This window comes from Onychomys torridus, chromosome 8 (assembly GCF_903995425.1).
Source record: "Onychomys torridus chromosome 8, mOncTor1.1, whole genome shotgun sequence".
Lineage (NCBI taxonomy): Eukaryota > Metazoa > Chordata > Mammalia > Rodentia > Cricetidae > Onychomys > Onychomys torridus.
In genome coordinates, this window is record NC_050450.1 from 104,715,197 (window position 1) to 104,733,609 (window position 18,413).

An 18,413-nucleotide genomic window follows, 5' to 3' on the forward strand; every position below is an offset into this window, starting at 1 on the left:
GGGTGGCTCGTGCCCCGCAGGACGGACAACGGTCTCCTCTCCGCCTCCATCTCCCCTAAGCTTTGCAGTTGCCGGAGGAGCCTCGGCTCCCCGGGCTGCTGGATGCCCTAGGAAGTTGCACGGCTACCGGAGAGGCGCAGGGCCACGCACCGGGCCGGTGGCTCCCGCGCTCGCGTCCCCTCCTCCGCGCACAGCCCCGGGGAGGGTGAGCGGCGGGGACGCGGCCACGAGGTGGCGCCCATGCGCCGAGGAAGCGCGAGGCGGCTCCCGGGCCGCCTCCTCAGAGGGAACAATGCGGCGCCTCGGGCTGTAGCGCGGCGCTGGAGCCGGGAGCCCGGAGCGCCGGCGGCCGAGAGAGCGAGCGAGCGAGCGAGCGGGCGAGCCAGGGCGAGGGCAGGCGTGCGCGCAGCCGTCCCTCCCCCGGAGCCATGGGCGCGGCGGGGCGCGCGGCGGGCGAGCGGCGCGGCCGGAAGGTGCGAGCGGCGGGGGCGCGGGCCTGGGGCCGCCTCTAGCCAGCTCCGAGGGCGCGGGCCCCGGGGATGAGGGCGCCCGCCGCGGGAAGCCCGTCTGCGCGCCGCGGCGCCGTCCCGCCCAGCCAGCGAGCCTGAGCAGGCAGACGCGCGGCCGGCGATCTGGGGGCGCGCCGCCTCGCCGTTCCCAAAATGTGAAGCGGGGAGGGCGGAGACGCAGAGACCGCCCGGCCGGGAGCCCTCGCCGAACCCCTCTGCCCTAGGCGCCCAGGCCGCGCCGTGCCCCCCAGCCCCCACCCCGTGGCTGCAGAGCAGCGAAGACACCGCGCCCCGCTCGCCCTCGGCGCTACGACCCCCCTCCCCCCGGCTTCGGCCCGCAGCGGCTTCACGTTTCCCCAGGCGGCCGGAGCCGGGCCCAGGACGGTGCGTCCGGCCTCGCCCGGGGCTTCTCGCCCAGACAAGTTTGAACAATGATCACAGTCAACCCCGATGGGAAGATAATGGTCAGAAGATGCCTGGTCACCCTGAGACCCTTTCGGTAAAGTTCTCTACTGCTTGGCACCGGGAGGTCAAGACCTCCCCAAGGGGGCGCGTGATGGAGCTGGGCGAGGTCCGTCCCCGCCGGGGTCGCAAGTCCGGGGCGGCCGAGGAGGTTCACGAGTTTATTCTCGATGAGGGCCATGGGGATGGGGAACGGATGGAGATAGGGTTGGGGAGTGTGTGTGTGTGTGTGTGTGTGTGTGTGTGTGTGTATGTGTGGGTGCAGGTCTGGACCTGTCTTGAGTTTATCAAGATTGGGGCGATATCAGGTATGGAGAGGTCAAAATGGGGTCAGAAAACACCCAAATCAAGAAGATCCTGGGTTCCAAAGTGATCCCAGCCAGCAAATCTCTTTCCTGCCCCTCACGTCGGTCCCATCTGAGCCGTGAAGTTAGTGCTGAGTGCCTAGGAGGCACCCCTGGAGTCCTGCCTGTCGTCTTCTAGGTCGGCCCGCCCATCCTTTCTGCCTAGTCCACCCCCCCTTTTCCCGCCCTTGTTACTTTCCCATCCTTTTGGTTGGGCACGAGCCTATGTCTGACAAGAGGGTCCCCAAGACTTGGGCGTGGACCCCTTCTGCTGGGGATTCGCTCCCAAATGCGGATCTCCAACAGGCTAGACAGGCACAGCAGGAACATGGGGCATTGACAGAGTCAGAGACGCCTCCCTGCCTTTCACTACCGTGGACTTGTGGACGGTGCTAGTCTGGCAGGGGTGCAGTTTGTGAGGGACTCACTAGGACCTGTTGGTCCTCAAAAGGGACCCTGCTTCCTTCTCCCAGACTCCAGCAGAGCTAGGCCCTCAGGCCAGGCTGGGGAGGGGGTGGTGTGTGTGTGTGACCTGGAGTGTTACCTTGATTGGCAGCTGGCCCCAGAAGACAGAGGGAGAGGTGGACGCAGCAGTGGGGTGGGACTAGGCCACAGGTGGAGTCAGCTTGTAAACCTGAGGAGTGTACAGGCTTTCCCTCCAGGCTCTGGGCTGATCCCGGTGCCTCCAGACAGGCTTCTGTGCCCAGCTGGGTTGGAGGTGGGGAGACACGGCACACCTGGCTATTGCCATCAGCATGCTGGGCTGGTTTGGGGCTGAGATGGCAACCTCTGGAGATGGTTGTCTATGTGAATGCAAAGGTCTGTAGAGTCCGAGAGCTTCTGGCAAGGCTTTTGGAGCATTATTGGGAGAGTTTCTCAGGAATCCCTGGCCTAAGGTGCCCCGGGGGAACTAGGTCGCCAAGCAGGCATCTCTGGGAAGACTCTGGGTCCTCTAGGGAGGTCCTGGACTCCTGCCCTGCTGGGCAACTTGAGAGGGTTCTTGCTGGTCTCAAATCCCAAGTGAGTTCTGTAGCCTGCGGGAAGCCCGGCTTCTGAAGGTTCCCAGTGTGATGGTTGCGGGCGGAGGTCTCCAGCACCACAGACAGCGCCTTCGCCCTGAGCCGGGTTCTTCCTCCTCTGTTTGTCCTTCCCTACCTTAAGGTGGATTCACAACCCCTTCCAGGACTGCAGTTCACCCCCTGGTCTCTCCTAGGATAGTGGGGACCCACAGCTACTGGTCTTCTGCAGGCCCCCTCAGATCTTTAGATTGGAGTCCAGGGGCGACCCTCTGATGATGTCACCCTAACTTAGTTTACTCCCAAGGGAGGTCTGAGGATGCTGTTAGAGCAGAGCTCCTGGCAGAGAGCTTTTTTGTGGATGCCCCTGAAATGGATGGATATATGAATGGATGAGACCATTGAACCCACTATAAATGACCACCAACTGCTTTTTGGGGACCCTGGGCCCCAGCTGTAGTAACTGGTAGAGAGAGAGAAATGCTAAGGCAGTGGATTGGAGCCTCAGAGCCCAGGCAGAGGTGTAGACGCCTTCCTCATGGCAAGCATCCCGTATCTCAGCCCTAAATGCAATCCCATGGTTGAGAGAGATACTGGAGCTGGGAAAGTCCTTTTTGTCCTCAGGATGGGAGAATAGTGGGGTGCCCACAAGATGTTCCCTGGTGTGCTCTGAACCCCATTCTGGGCTTAGAGGGATTCAGTGAGGTCCCTCTGAAGTAAGAGAAGTGTCCTCTGTACCACCTGTCTTCTACAGCTCACCATCCCCCATCCCCCATAAATCAGGAACATGGCTGTCCCTGCGGAAACTGCGAGACCTCTGAGTGTAGGTCCTCACTGACTCAGTCTCTAACAGCTTCCTTTCAATATGGGGTCAGAGCTTGTGTTTCTTCTTTTCTTTTACAATTATGCTTTCTTTAATGGGCCACATTTTAACGAAACACTACACTGCCAGTTTAAAATAATGAAAATTAAATGTAAGTCTTGCAGAAAGACACAAACAGGCACCAGGGTTGAAGACAGAGTGGAGGTGTGGCAGGTGGGAGCATCTGGCATGACTATTGGGGGGCTCTCCTTGGTCATCCTGGCTCTACATCAGGTGGGGTTCCTCACTCTGACCCCTTTCAGCTCTGCCAGCTCTTTGAGTCCTCCATTGAATTTGGGGTCTCAGACCTCCTCTGCCTCTGCCATCCCTCTGGGCATGTTTGTGCCCAGCATGGAGCATGGGGTCTTGCTGAGCTGGAGGCAAGGACTCTGAGCCTAGATTGCTGCTGTCACTTTGGGTTACTCCAGTGTCTGGCACCTCTTAGATAACGAGTATGTATTGAAAGAATGAATGATGTCATGTTTTGGCCTGCTCTCCCTCCCTGCATGACTGCAGGCACACTTGTGTGACACTCCATGCCTGGGTGAGAAGATGTCCTGACTCTTGGTGGTGCAGGTTGATGAGCCAGGGTGTGCATGACTGATAGAGAAGTATATGGGCAGAGTGGGCACAGTGGGGGTGGAGGGGATATGCCCTGCCTTGAGATATTACCACCTAAGTGTGCTGGGGGCATGTGGCACCCTATGAGGACACAGATAAGCGAGCTCATGACAGATGGCGGAGGCTGTGTATACAGTGCCGAGTGTGGCTCAGGTGATCGATGGGCACCAGGTGGGTCTCACTGTTCCATCTGTACCAGTAGTTTTCACATGTTAGTGTGGACCAGAGTCACTGGGGATCTGGGTAAAACAGATGGCCTGCCCCATCCCAGGGTCCCATCTAGTAAGGGGGAATCTATAATATCCTCCCTCCCACCTTCCCCCTTCTCTTTACCCCTGTGCTGGATTGAACCTAGGGTCTAATGTATGCCAGGTAAGCATGCTGCTATTGAGGTACATCCCTAGCTCCAGAACAGCCATTTCTAATGCTTCTTGGGAACTGGTCGACGTACTGCGCTTTGGGGACTCACTACTCCAGATGAACGGGTCTCTATCTTGAGGCTGGCCCTTGCTCAGATTTCTTCCTGTATACACATTCTTCTTGTTTATGTTTTTTTTTCCCTATGTGATCAGTTTCTTGGTCCCATTGAGGTGGGGGCCTTCTGAGTCTGGGAGCTCAGTCCCCAGTTCTGATTCTTCCACGCACCCCTAAACTTCCTTTTCTCACTTGCTGGTTCTTTGTTGGCTTGGGAGCTCATTTGGTGGAAGGTGGACTGGAACTTTCTACGTAGCTGAGGATGACCTTGAACTCCTGAGCCTACTGCAACTACCTCACCCACCATTCACTCATGCTTAGAGCATTTTTGTGCCTTTCCTAGCTGGAAGTGGGGCATTGTACTGCTGGTGTGCTCTGCTGACCCACCTTGTTCCTCTCTCCCTGCAGGCTGTTTGTGCTGGGCATTGGCTTCTTCACTCTCTGCTTCCTGATGACATCTTTGGGAGGCCAGTTCTCCGCCCGTCGCCTGGGGGACTCGCCCTTCACCATCCGCACAGAAGGTATCTTGAGGGCAAAGAAAGCCATTAAGAAATATGAGTGTTCTCAAGTCATGCAGCTGTTGCTCAGCCTCTGTACCAGGCTTTCTGGGACCTAGGTCTCTGAATATGTAAATGTGTAAGAGAAGGGGGTGGGGACTGAGTTTGCACTGTGGCGTGCATGCTGCTTGGGCTCTGGCTTGTCAGTACCACCAGGATTCTCAGGCCTAGAAGGAGGAGTTCCAGGTGCCAGAAGGGACTCCTATGTGGCTTCTTTTTTTGGAGTGTCAGGGATGGTGTCTTTGAACACAACACCTGTCTCTTTGAGAACCATGTTTGTAGGCATGGTTCTCTGTCCTGTCAGCCCGCTCCCAAATAACCACATGGAAACTTCTTATTAATTATAAATGCTCAGATGATAGCTTAGGCTTGTTACTAACTAGCTCTTACAACTTAAACTATCCCATAATTCTTATCTATGCTCAGACCACGCCCTGGTACCTTATTTCAGCACAGCATGCTCATCTCCTGCTTCCCCTGTGTCTGACTCCCCTGACTTTACCTTTCTTCCCAGCCTCTCTTTTTGTCCGCCAGTCCCGCCTAACCTCTACCTGCCTAGCTATTGGCCAGTTAGCCCTTTATTAAACCACTGAGGACAACAAATATTCACAGAGTACAAAAAGATTGTCCCACAGCACTTGTTCTGTGACCCCAGCAGAGCTGTGGTAGAGGACAGAACCGCAAAAGGCTCACATGATTCCTGTCTGAGCTCTTGTGATGCTGGTCTCACCGGGTCCCTCTCTGTCCCGGGCCTGCATGATGCCGGCTAGGTATGGGGTGCATAGAGGTATGGGATGGAGATGCCGAGTGTGAGCTTTGGGGACTAGACAGCTGGAATCTGCATCTCTATTACTAGTTTTCTAGTGTTGCTGAATTCCCAAGTCACAGAGGAACGGGGAGGGCGGGCTTGCTTGGGGGAGTAAAGACCCTCTCAGGTGCTGGAGTGATTGCGCTGGTGAGCAGGAACCCGCTGCCTGCCGTTCCTCCTCCTCACACCACTCAAGGCTGCTGGGAGCAGATGAACACCTGTCTGTGCAGTGTGCCACGGGGCCTCTGCATCAGTAGTGGGAAGGAGGAGCATGGCATAGTGGGGAGACTGAGGCAAGTGGGGCTTCTGGAGCTGTTTGGTGTTGTGAGGAGATTTCTGCATGCCTAGAGAGTCTCTTGGAAATCACCTCCTCGAGCTCCTGGTTCCCGGTGATGAGTACTGCAGGCATCCTGAGTGGTGCAGGCTGTTAGCTCCAGTGGGCTCTGAGTGAGGCTTAGTGTGCCATCTGGTAGCCATCCCTCGGCTCATCCCTCGGCTTAGCATGAGTCTTTAAACTTGCAAGAGCTCTCAGAAGCTGGCTCATACGTATCACAGCCCTTCCAGCCAAGCACAACCCCATCTCTGGCTTCCAGGGACCCCTCACTATCTGAGCCTTGGGTCCCCTTCTGGTAAGCAGGATAGGGCACTGCCTCCCCAGCGTGGCCATGAGCCTGTGTTAAGATGCTTGGGGAGGGGATCCCCTGCAGGGACTGTGGAGTGAAGTTTCCGTGCACAGTAGTGTGTATGCTGTGTATGCTGTGTATGCGAGGGGGTGCTCTAGGGACGTGCTTATGGGAACAGAAGGACCAAAGAGGTATGTGGGCCTCTACACAGGACATGCTCAAGAGGTGATGTTGGAGAAGGGTAGCGGTGTGAAGGCTCCCTGGGAAGGAGACATGGGGGATAGATGGTTGTGGGCTCAGCACCAAGAAGGATGCTCTGGTTTCCTGGGAATGCCCTTAGATGTTGGTATACCTGTCTGGGCTTCAAGAATCTGGACCTCCAGAAAGTTCAGGAGTCTTTGGGTGAGAATAAAGATATTTCAGGAAAGGGGATTGTGCCTGGGCTCTGGTTCTTTTGCCCAGCCTCCTGAAGGGCTGGGGGCCAAGACAACACTCCCACTTCATGATCCCTGTTCTGTCCTGGCAGTGCTTTGAGAAGAGTCTAGCTCAAGCCCTAGATCTTGTACCAGGGAAGGGAAATAAACCTGCAGGTTATACATGTAGTTACACTAGAGGGGTGTGTGTGTGTGTGTGTGTGTGTGTGTGTGTGTGTACACCTGCAGGTGCTTAACATTTCTGAACTGAAGTCTCATATACAGAGCACGTCCACAGTCCATGCAGCTGGATCCAGGAGCAATATGCTCAGCTTCTGGATCCCTCATCATTGTCTCCTTCCAGTCTTTACAGTCCCCAGTGTGGCTGTGGGAGGCCCCTCCTCTGGGCCAGTTCACACTTCAGCATAAAGTTGTAACATGAATCTTAAAAGGTCTTTTGTTTTGTTTGCTTTGTTTTGTTTTTCGAGACAGAGTTTCTCTGTGTAGCTTTGTGCCTTTCCTGGAACTCACTTGGTAGCCCAAGCTGGCCTCGAACTCACAGAGATCTGCCTGCTTCTGCCTCCTGAGTGCTGGGATTAAAGGCGTGTGTCACCACCGCCCAGCCATAAAGGTCTTATAATAATAAAAAACTCAGAGCTAGATATTGTGGTGAAAGCTGAAAGATCAGAGAAGCCGAGCAGCCAGCCACTAGTTCTCACCTCTACAAAATCCTCAGCCTGAAGAGAGTGAGTTCCTGTTTCCTTACGCCTTATATACCTTTTTCTGCCAGACATCACTTCCTGAGATTAAAGGCGCGTGTGTTTAGTACTGGGATTAAAGGTGTGTGCTACCACTGCCTGGCTCTGTTTCTAGTGTGGCCTTGAACTCAGAGATCCAGACAAATCTCTGCCTCCTGAGTGATAGGATTAAGGGTGTGTGCCACCACTGCCTGACCTCTATGTCTAATCTAGTGGCTGGCTCTGCCCTCTGATCCTCAGACAAGTGTATTAGGGTACACAATGTATCACCACCTAAAGTGCTGTAGTTTGGGGACACAGGGTGAGGTTTAGACAAAGTCACTAATGGGAATCCCTTGGAGAAGGTGGGACTTCTGGTTTTGAGAGGGGAGAGTCTTTGGTCCCTGGCATGTAGCAAGGTCCAGCCAAGTTCCTCTTCTCCCTTCTTCCAAGGAGGTCCCTGCTTTCTCCTAGAGTCAGACTGAACAGGTTGCCTTGCAGATGTGAGCAGGAGCTTATGTAGGGAGCATGCCAGCTGGAGGGCCCAGCTCAGCTGCTGTGTCTCCCTCAGATGATGGATCTTGTCCTGGCTCTGCTGAACCATGCTGGCCCCAGGCCAGAGAGTGAGTGGAAGATGCTCCAGGTTCTGTGGATGGCTCTTGGAGACTGACCATGGATTTGGGGAGGGAGGGTAACAGGTGGAGGAAGAGCCCCATTCGGCCTCCTGGGGCCTGTCTCTGCAGCCCAGAGTCCCTCACTGCCTCAGCTGGGCCTGCAGCGGCTGTCCTAAGCAGGAACCAGAATATACTCACTTCCCAGCTGTCCAGACACCCACTCCCGCTTCCTCTGCAAGTGCCAGGGAGGGCTCTATTTTCTGGCAGGTCGGGGACTTGACAGGGTAAAGGGGAGGGATGAGGACACAAGAGAAGGGAGAAACAGCCACGGAGAGGGTGCCTGGGGAGGAGCCAGACTAGCTGGCCTCAAGGGGTAATAAAAGCACCCATCTTTAAATGAGGTGCCTATTCATATCTGCGATATCCCAGCCTTCCTTATTTATATGGAAATCAGAGGAGAGCAGCGTGTGTTAGCTCCCAGACTTACTGCTGGGGCTCCTAGGAAGTTCATTTCAATTCAATGCCAAGGATGGGAAGTGACTCAGGGGAAGCTGTGTCAGTTTGCTTTGCTGATAGTCCTGGGGCCAGTGGTGGCATCTGAGTCACCAGGGAGGGCCTGCCTCCTGGCCTGCTCCCCTCTTGGGTACCTATTTCTGGCTTTATCCTTAGGTAGCTCCTGAGAAAAATGTGAGCTTCTCAGGCAGGGTGGAGCCACACCTCAGGGCTTTTGAAGGAGAGGGCCACTCCTGAGCCCCAGGAACAGGGGAGGAATCTTGCTGCCTTGGTGTAGGAACAGGAAAATGCCACAAGAGCCATTCGAACTGGGTCTGTCTTCTCAGTCAAAGCCATAATGAAACCTGGGCAGCGGCCACCTGCATGTCCCTACATCCTCTGGTTTTGGGGTCACACTTCCTGCTGACAAAGTATTTCCACAGGAAACCCTTATTAGTTCCTGCGGTGAGGAGTAGACTCTGACCCCCAAATGTCTTCTGAGATTCTTGTGTGGGGGTGACCTATATTTCCCTGTTCATCTCCTCCTCTGATTTTTTGCTTCAACAGAGGAACCAGCTCTCATCTCCTCTCCTGACTCCTCCATCTTTCTGGCCCTGACTTGGTGGGAAGGACACCCCATTCTTCTTAAGTCCCTTGTCCCAAAGCCTGTGTGTGTAGCCAATCGTATGGGGACAAAGAGGGTGGGTGCCATGGGCTAGGGCCTTCAGATCACTGCCAAGCACAGTAGACAGATTCAAACTCCTCCAACGGTGGCAGGAAGACCCCCCACACCCTCCACACACACACCATGAGTGTCCCTGCAGTGGGTTTTCCCTGTGTCCTCAGGCCCTCTGTGTCTCTACCCTTCTCCAGTCTTCCAGGCAGTACAGGAACTGTCTTCCTGTGTGAATATGCAGACTCATTTATCGCTCTCTGCTCAGTGTAGCTGCTGTGCCCAGGCCCACCCAGGGGCCAGAGGAACAAAGGGAAGTGCTCCAGCTTCTATGGGACTCAACCCGTCCCCCCATTCTGCTTTTGTGGGACCCATCTCTTTTCCTTTTCTGTTTCCTTCCTCTTCCTCCTCTCCCCCTCTCCTTCCTTTCCTGGACCCTGCTTTCTATCAAGCACTAATGAGGAGACAAGAGGATAGATCCACAGAACTTGACGACTCTAGACACACACACACACACACACACACACACACACACACTCACTCACACACACACACTCACACACACAATCACACACACATTTTACGCAAGGGGAAACTGAGGCCAAGAGAAGGAACTGACCTGTTCCCATTAGGTCAGTGGCAGAGCAGGGCTGGAGCTATGCTTTGACTCTTCCTGCCCCAGGCCCCTGTGTTACTCCTAGACTGTTAAGCTGTTGGCTTTGGCTTGTGGTTTCCCGGTGAACCCTGGGCAGTTCTGCAGCCTGGATAGTAGAGCTGGAGTATGGATGGGGCCAGTGGTGGTGGATGAAGGCAAGAAAGCCTAGGCTGGGCTGGGGGCAGGGGGCTGGTGGGTCTCTCCAGGAAGCACAGCACCACCAGCAAAGTCAAGGCATGGGCTTGCTCTTGCTGAACTTGCTAATCAGGCTCTGGGTGTCCCTCAGGCTTGAGTGCTCTGGCCCAGGCCCCAATTCTAGGGTGATTAGCTGTAGTTGATTTCTTCTTTTTCATCCTGCTCCTTTGGGGAAGGGACTACCACAGATGAAGCCAAGAACCGTGGTCCACCAGGGCTGCCCAGGAAGGCTGAATAGGCTGTGCACTGCACAACTCAATGTCCATCAGCCGTCCACGATAAAGATGGTACCCCTGGGGTTCTGCAGGGCAGTGGTCAGGTCAAAACTTGTATTCTCCCTACTCTTGTGAGTTGAAGTGATGGCCCTGCCTCTTCTTTCTCTTTTGTTCTCCAAGTGTTGGGTTTGGAGATGGGCTCAGTTAGACAGTGGTGGCTGCCCTGGTCTCTGTGAGGCTGGGATGGAGGCTGCTGCTTCTGTCTTGTTGGAGAGAATAATTGACTGACTCACAGAGTGTATGTGAGTGGCAGAGGATGGGCTCAGTGACGGGGAAACCCAAGGTTGATTTATCTAAGGCTGTTGTGAGATTTTCCCAGGCTGAGCTATCTTTAGAGAAACCCACTTGAGGACTGGGCATGTAGCTCATTGTGGAAGGGTACTTGCTTAGCATGCCTGAATCTCTAGTTACAATCTCTCTCTCTCTCTCTCTCTCTGTCTCTCTCTCTGTCTCTCTCTCTGTCTCTCTCTCTGTCTCTCTCTGAGACAGGGTTTCTCTGGGTAGCCTCAGCTGTCCTGGAACTCACTCTGTAGACCAGTGTGGCCTTGAACTCAGAGATCCGCCTGCCCCTGTCTCCTGAGTGCTGGGATTAAAGGTGTGGGCCACCACCACCACCACCACCACCACCACCTGGCTTGGGCTCAGTCTCTTAACACTATAAGAAATAAACAAAAGAACATTCACCTTCTGGGAATGGGGAAGCCTTCTTTGTCTTGCCACACCATCTATCGATACCGTCCCATGTGATTCCTGGAACATCTCCATTTCCTTCCTTTTCCTCTCCTTGTTCCTTCTCTCTCCACTGGTTTCCCTTCAGAACCAGGGCTGCATCTCCAAAGGACACAGGTCCTCTGGCTCTGCTGCTTCCTGAATGACTGTTCTCCCAGCCAAGCAACCATCCGTCATCTTGGGGAGTTCAGCTGTGTCCCGTTGCAAAAGGATCATCCCAGCTGGGCTTGTTGACTGTTTTCATCCTCATGGAGGGATGAGGAGGGTCATGGGACCCTCACCTGAGCTCCAACTGCTCCTTACTACCTGTTGTGTGTAACTCTGCCTTGGGGGACACTAGAGTAGGTAGGAGGAGAAAAAAGGGGGGCTCCATCTATGCAGCTCCTGGCAAGTCCTCACCCCTGCTGGGTAAAGCTTTCCAGGGGTAGCCTATGGGGGAGGAGCACCCACACCCTTGTAGGTAACCCCTCACCTGTGCTCTGTGAAGAAGCCCAATAAACGTATTGGTTGTCCCCTGTCCCATGGTGAACTTCGGTGCAATTGTGTCTCAGTTTGTGATTGGGACCTTAAGAGAAAGGGTAGGTATTGTTTTAGTCTCCCTCTGGGGAGGAATTTTAGCAACAGATGCCTGGCTGCTAGTTCCCAGGCGAGAGATCCCTCCTCACTCCTGTGGCCTCCCTCTGACTGCACACAGGTTCTGCTGGCAGGGGAGCCCAGCCAGAAAGGTCTTGTGTCAGTGTCTGAGGAAGAGGGGATGAGTCCTGAACAGTCCTGAGCAGTGACAGCCACTGTGCTCCCTCCTCTGCTGGCTCATCACCATCTAACTGCCTCTCTTCCCTCCTCCACCCTTCTTCTCAGTGGTCCTGACAGTGCAGGCAGGCCATGGCATCCTTCCCTGGACTTTATGGATGCTGAGGCCAAAGGTAGAGGGTTGGCTTCCCCTCAGCACACAAAGGGGGCAGGAGAGACTCCATGTGTCCCCTCCACAGTACTGCTTGTCCCGTGGAGGCCACTGGGGTATTCTGGTACCGTCTTCCTGACAAACAGCTGCTCCTCAGCTCTTTGTATTCTCGGTACACACGGGCTGGACTTGCAGCTGTCAGCACCTGGTGCAGATGGAGAGTGCCAGAATACGACCCAGTAACTGACTGCATAAATGCCGCAGCTCCTGCTGTGGAAGGTGGGTGACGCGAGACTGCTCCACAGCGCTCTGCCTTCCCAGCAGGGCCAGGCTGGAGCTGCTCAGCGTAGCAGTGGGTTCCTTTCCTTCCTACCTCTTCCTCACTTCCATACTGGACTCTCCTTCTCCTCTCAAATAAGTTACCCTAACCTTCATCTTAGAGCCTGCTTTTGGAGAGCCCAACAGTTGACACCCTTTGGCCAAGTAGCCTGGAAGCATGTGGTTAGTGTCTTAATGGGCTCTACTGCTCTGTTGAGAACTTAACCCTGGAACTTTGGAGGGGGTTGAATGGGTCACTTGAAAGCCCAGAGCTAAGTGCCTTGTGGCCTGTGTGGCTGTCTAGAATGTGCAGGGACACAGAATTATAAAGACAAGTGTTAATTCCAAAGATGGTGTTGAATTTTAAAAACAATAGAAGGAGGCACACCATATAACAGGGCCCACATGGGAGGTTTATTGAGGGGAGGGGAGAGAAGGGGGCAGAGACTGGTTCTCTGGGGATGACAGCAAAGGAAGAGAAAGAGACTGGAGGTGGGCAGGGCCCACCTTTTTATAAGGAAAGGTAGAGAATGTGTACAGTGGGTGCTCTTAGTGGCAGCAGCAGCAGTATATCCTGTCAGGACCCTAAGGGCAGGCCAGTCCAGATGCCTGAATGCTAACAAATAGGAGGAGAAAGACCATAGACCCAAACCATCACGGCCAAATCAACTAAAGCAAGCAATTAAATAAAGCAAGCTTTTTTTTTTTTATTTGTGTGCACGGGCTACCGCCCCCTATGGTGGGGTTTGAGAGGAAGACAAGGTTTATATAGCTCAGAGGTAAGGGGTTTCCAAATGGGGGATTTGGTGGGCAAAACAGGCAGGTTCACAGGGGCAGAACATGTCATAACCTTCTGAACCAAAGACATGGTTACAAGGTGGGCGTGACAGGGTTGTCATAATAGCAGGTAGTCATAACAGCAGGTAATCATAACAAGGTAGTCATAGGTGGTCAAAATATAATTTTGAAACAAAGGTAGAGTTACAAGACAGTTATTATACTTTTAAAAACAAAGACATGGTTGCAGTTTCCTGAACAGGCAGCACAGACCCCTTTGTTGTTAAGGTTACAGGTGGGGCATAGCCTGCTCTTTGAGAAACAGACTTAATCATCAATGGGAACGAGCCTGGTAGTGTAAGATGGCTTTTAAGCCTAAGGTAGAGACAGGCTGGTTCATCATTGGGTAGGACAGTCTCCCATGGCGCATGCACAGATGCCATTGGAAGGATCAGAAAGGAGACGCGGGGGAACCTAGGGAGTTGTGGGGATCTTAGGGTTCCTCACTTTTACTTGGCTCATCCTTTCTAGAGAGGTTCCAGGAGGTTGGCTGGGAAGGGGAGAGTCAGGCTTCAGGGGGAGACAAGGAACAGCACACTGGACCCCAGAGCACAGGAAGACCCAGGAGCAGCATCACACAGGAAGCAATCACAGAGAAGGTTCCAAAACCTCATGCCCAGAACTTCAATCCGTGGACAATGCCATGCTTACAGAGACCTGACTGGGGAGTCTGGGCTCATGCAAGGCATGAGGGTTCCAGGCCTCCCCTTCTACTGGGGCCTTCCTGGCACTCACAGACCCTAGATCCCCAGAGGCTACACCCTGAGTTTAATCATACAGTCCACAAACCAGAAGCCTGAGAGATAGCGGAAGTCCCTCAGGTTACCCAGCAGGGAGGGGGCAGGTTAGCCCAACAGATTGATCACTTCCACAAACAATGTAAAGGGGTCCCTGCAGGGTGAGTGGGTAGGAAGCACACTCTACTGACCCCTCCTGTGGGTAGTCTGGGAAGATGGAGGTGGGACCGGGAGCGTGACTACCCCTGACCATGCCCGCACTCTGTCCACAGTGCCAGGTGGCTCTGACTCCCGTGGCGCCCTCCGCAAGATGAGTGACCTGCTGGAGCTGATGGTGAAGCGCATGGACATGCTGGCCAGGCTGGAGAACGGCAGCGAGCTGCACCACACTGCCAGCGTTGCACACTTAGCTGCAGACAGGTGAGGAGAGGTAGGGCGGGGCACAGAGCTAGGGGTGCCCCTGGGGTCCTGGGGGACCAGCATAGCCTCCAAGGTACCTTTAGAGCTCAGCCCAGGTCCTCTTTCTGGTAAACTAGAAAAACTTTAAGATTGCAAAAAACAGATGGCTCAGTGTGTAAACATCCTTGCTGCTCACGCATGAGGACCTGAGTTCAAATCCCCAGCATCCATGTAAAACCTGGGTATAGCCTTGCTGCTGTGGGAGGTCAGGAAGACCCCTGGGGCTCCAGCCTAGCCCCAGGTTGAGTGAGAGGCCCTGTCTCCAGGGAACTAGGTGGAGAGTGACAGAGCAAAACACAGGCTTCTGGCTCTGCGTGTACATACGACATACTGACATGTGTGTCCTCCCCCCATCTCCCTCCCCCCCCCCCCCACACACACACACACAGAAGATGAAATAACACATCCGGAATGCAGGTTCTTCCCTCCCAGACTTGATGACCATTAACAATTTGTCGCATCTGTAGATGTCTTTTGTCCTCATTAAATAAAATACCGCAGGTGAGAACTGAGGAGCCCTACTCCCTGGAGATAAGCAGTTCACACTCAGCACTAAGCCTTCTCCATTCTCTCTTTTACACACACTTATCATACTCATTACAAATGCATAGTGTGTGTGTGTGTGTGTGTGTGTGTGTGTGTGTGTGTGTGTGTGTTGATGTCTGGCCCAGGATGGCCTTGAACCTACAGTCTTCCTTCCTCAGCCTATGCTGGGGCGGGGCAGTTGTTAGTGGACAGCGTACTTCTTTGGATTGGTGGGGGGTTCCCTGCCATTTGGTTTCCCTGTTCTAGAATCCTGGTCACGGGCCACCCCCAGAGTGGCCTGGCCATTTGAGCAAATGCCCTGAGCACCCAGATGGACACCATCAGCCACACGATGAGGTGACATTTAACTATACAATACTGATATCTGGTGTCCTCATGGAGTCATCTCTAGCACCATCACACTTCGACCCAACAAGCACTATACAGGGTGTACTAGTCTCCGAAGAGGGGGAAACTGAGGCACAGATGTTCAGAAGCAGCCAAAGTTGTACAGCTGGGAGGCACTAGGCCTGCCCCACGCTCACCTTCAGAACCCACAGTGCCCCTCTCTGCCGTTCATTCCTTATGCGGTCGGTCAGCCATGTGTAGCTCCTGTTTGCCTTGTTGGGGGCACTGGGGATTGAACATTTTACTCATTGATTGTGTGCGTGTGCACGAATGCATGTCATGGCACACCTGTGGAGGTCAGAGGACAAGAGAGTCAGTTCTCTCCTCCCGCCATGTGGGTCTTGGGATCCAAATCGGGTCATCAGGCTTGGCAGCAAGTGGCTTACCCACTGGGCTATCTTCCCCGTTTTGTGGGACTTTTCATATTTGTGAATTTGCAAATCAGGAAAGAAAACCCTTTGTCAGTTTGTGCTTTATTTTGATAGTTTTTTTTCCTCTCTCTCTCTCTCTCTCTCTCTCTCTCTCTCTCTCTCTTTTTTTTTTTTTTTTTTTTGAGACATGGTCTCATGTAGCCCAGGCAAACTTAAAACTCACTATGTAGTTAAGGATGACCCAGAACTTCTACGATCCATCTGCCTCTACCTCCTAGGTGCTGGGATTAGAGACACCTGGTTTATCTGGTGCTGGGAGTGGAATCCAGGGTGTTACACAAGTACCCGCTGAGCCACTCCCCCCCCCCCCCCCATGCTCTGGTTCAGAAAATGTTTATACTAAAGTTACAGTGCTGGGGCCAGGGCTTCAGGCAGGCATCCTGTGTAATGCTTGCGCAGAGCTGATCCCAGAGGGAGCTCTTCCCTCTCCCCACTGCAGGGAGCTCTGCCTCCTTGGTACTGGTTCCCTACTCAGAGCTGATACCACTTAGCATTTAGCATCGAACAGAACAGAGGAGAGAGCTGGGTTCTAGGACCACCAAGAGTCAAATAATGAGCTATGTAAAGGCTTGTGTGGGGAGGTCAGCCAGATCCCGTACGGAGCACGTGAGATCACGTGAGACACCGGCACAGACTCCAGAGGCTTGGCGGGTGGGTGGGTAAGAGGGGTGCTGTTCACACAGGTGCTGAGGGAGGTAGCCACGTGGAGCCAGGTAGTGAGAGCAGGAGGTGCAAAGGCCCTGGGGCTGGTGTGTTGAAGGAGGGGATACGGAGGCTGATATGGCAGAGACTTGTGAGTGAGCGGGAGGCCTAAAGGGGCAGGTCACGTGGGGCTGTGCCAGCCATAGGACACGGTTCTAAGAGGTATGAGTAGCAGTTCAGTTTGTTTACTTCTTTATGGATTTTGTTTGTGTGTGTGAGATGTGCATGCACGTGTGTGTTTGCACATGTATGGGTGCACATGTGTGTGTGCAGGTGCATGAGTGTGTGAATGCACATGGAGGCCTGAGTGTGCCTCCACTTGATCTGCTTTGTTTACCAATTCCTCTAGTTTACCTAGCCAGCTTGCCTCAGGGCCCCTTTCTGCCTCCCCTGTACTGGGATTACAGGTAGTTGCCACACATGCATGTGTGTGTTCAGGTGCCATGGTGTGCGTGCTCAGGTCAGAGGACAACTTGTGGAAGTTAGTCCCTTCCTTCCACCAGGTCCAACTCAGGATCTCAGCCTGTCAGGACTTGGGGAGGAGGCTTTGCTGCTGGGCCATCTCACCAGCCTGGGTTTTCAAATTTCAATTTAATCTGTGTGTGTGTGTGTGTGTGTGTGTGTGTGTGTGTGTGTACGCTGACATGCAGGGTTGAATGGATTTATTTAAAAATATATCTCTGACTGCTGTGTAAAAAATGGATTATTCCCTGGCAAGAGCAGAAGCAGAGAGGCTGCTGGGAAAGAGAAGGTGAGGGGCCAAGGTGTCCAGCGTCCTTGGGTCAACATGAGATGTTTTCTGTGTGAAGTGCCATCACCCTTACGTCCCTGCAGGCCTAGTGCTTGTCCCTGCCTGTGGCTCAGCTCCATCTTCCGTCCAGGCCCAAGAACAACCTGAGGCCACAGGTGCTTCTCAGGGGACAGAGCCCCTCATGGCCCCTGCTCAATGAACTGTGAGCATCCAGGCACCCAGCTTGGAGGAAGACTGCACGTTCACCGACTCTGGCTTCACCCAGGGCTGCCCCTCCCTCCACTCCTTGCCCTTCATCTGCTCCCAGAGAAGGAGGAGCCCTGCGGGTGGGGGAGCACGCGCCACCACCTCCGAGCTCTATCTCGGGGAAATAGCAGCCATCCATCATGACCAGCAGAGCCATTCAGACTCCACAGGCAGAGCTATAAATTGCAGGGACACTGTGGCTTTGGGACACAGGGAGAGAGGGGGGTGTGCCAGGGCTCATGGGAGTCTGTGCGCTCACACACACCAGCCCCATCCCACCCCAGCCCACCTTGGGGTTAACCATGATTAACCAGCCAGAGCCGCAGGGGGCACCCTGGCCGAAGCCCTCCCACCTCTGCTTGCCACCTGCCCTTGGATCCCCACTTCAGAATTATCTGGGGCTGTCCTCCTCCTGTCCTTCTGGAAGCTTCTGAGCTGCCTTGCTTTCCACTGTGGCTGGCGTGTCCTTGGGGAAAGCAAATTTGCTATTTTAGCCCAGGAAAACATAATTAGGAAAGCAGCTTTGAGGCAAACACCACTGTGTTATGCATCCTACAGCCAAATAGCTATGATCTTTGAATTTCCCATCAGGCTTCTTTGCAGTGGTGACTGCTCTGTAGTTGGCGGCTGCCACGTTCAAGTACATCTGTCTGCTGACTGTTCCCTGGGTCTGCAGAGTCTGGGTGGGGGACACCAGAAGCAGTGAGGGACTGGCTGGGGAGTAATTACAGACAGACCATCTCAGCAGCCACACACGCTCTGCCTGGCCTGGCCTGGCCCGTGGGCTGTGGGCTGGGGCACCTGAGCCCGAGACAGCTGCTTGCCTGAGAAGAAGACCCTGTGGGAAGGAGCTGTCTGCTTGGCACTTGGAAAGGACAGTTTTAAGTAAGGGTTATAGGGCTGTACCACCATGCTCAGCCCTAAATGCTGGGATCTGAGTGAGAAAGCAGGTTCTGGTGTATAAATAGAGCCGTGTGGAGAATAAGTGTGGAGAATTCAGCGTAAAGTGTAGGAAGAAGATAATCAACTTTTTTTTTTT

General features: G+C 54.0%; 1 protein-coding gene across 2 annotated transcripts in view; it reads left to right on the forward strand.

Annotated features, from left to right (window-relative positions):
* The first annotated feature begins 243 nt into the window (after positions 1–243).
* The window catches only part of Mgat5b (alpha-1,6-mannosylglycoprotein 6-beta-N-acetylglucosaminyltransferase B), a 68,623-nt gene continuing 50,453 nt past the window's right edge, over positions 244–18,413 (forward strand). The window contains exons 1-3 of one of the 2 annotated variants that reach the window (XM_036195386.1): positions 244–1,008; positions 4,697–4,809; positions 14,125–14,272. In XM_036195386.1, the coding sequence (XP_036051279.1) occupies positions 941–1,008; positions 4,697–4,809; positions 14,125–14,272 (329 nt within the window). In that variant the 5' untranslated portion in view covers positions 244–940. The remainder of the gene's footprint in view (positions 1,009–4,696; positions 4,810–14,124; positions 14,273–18,413) is intronic. The other variant, XM_036195385.1, reaches the window with a different exon arrangement.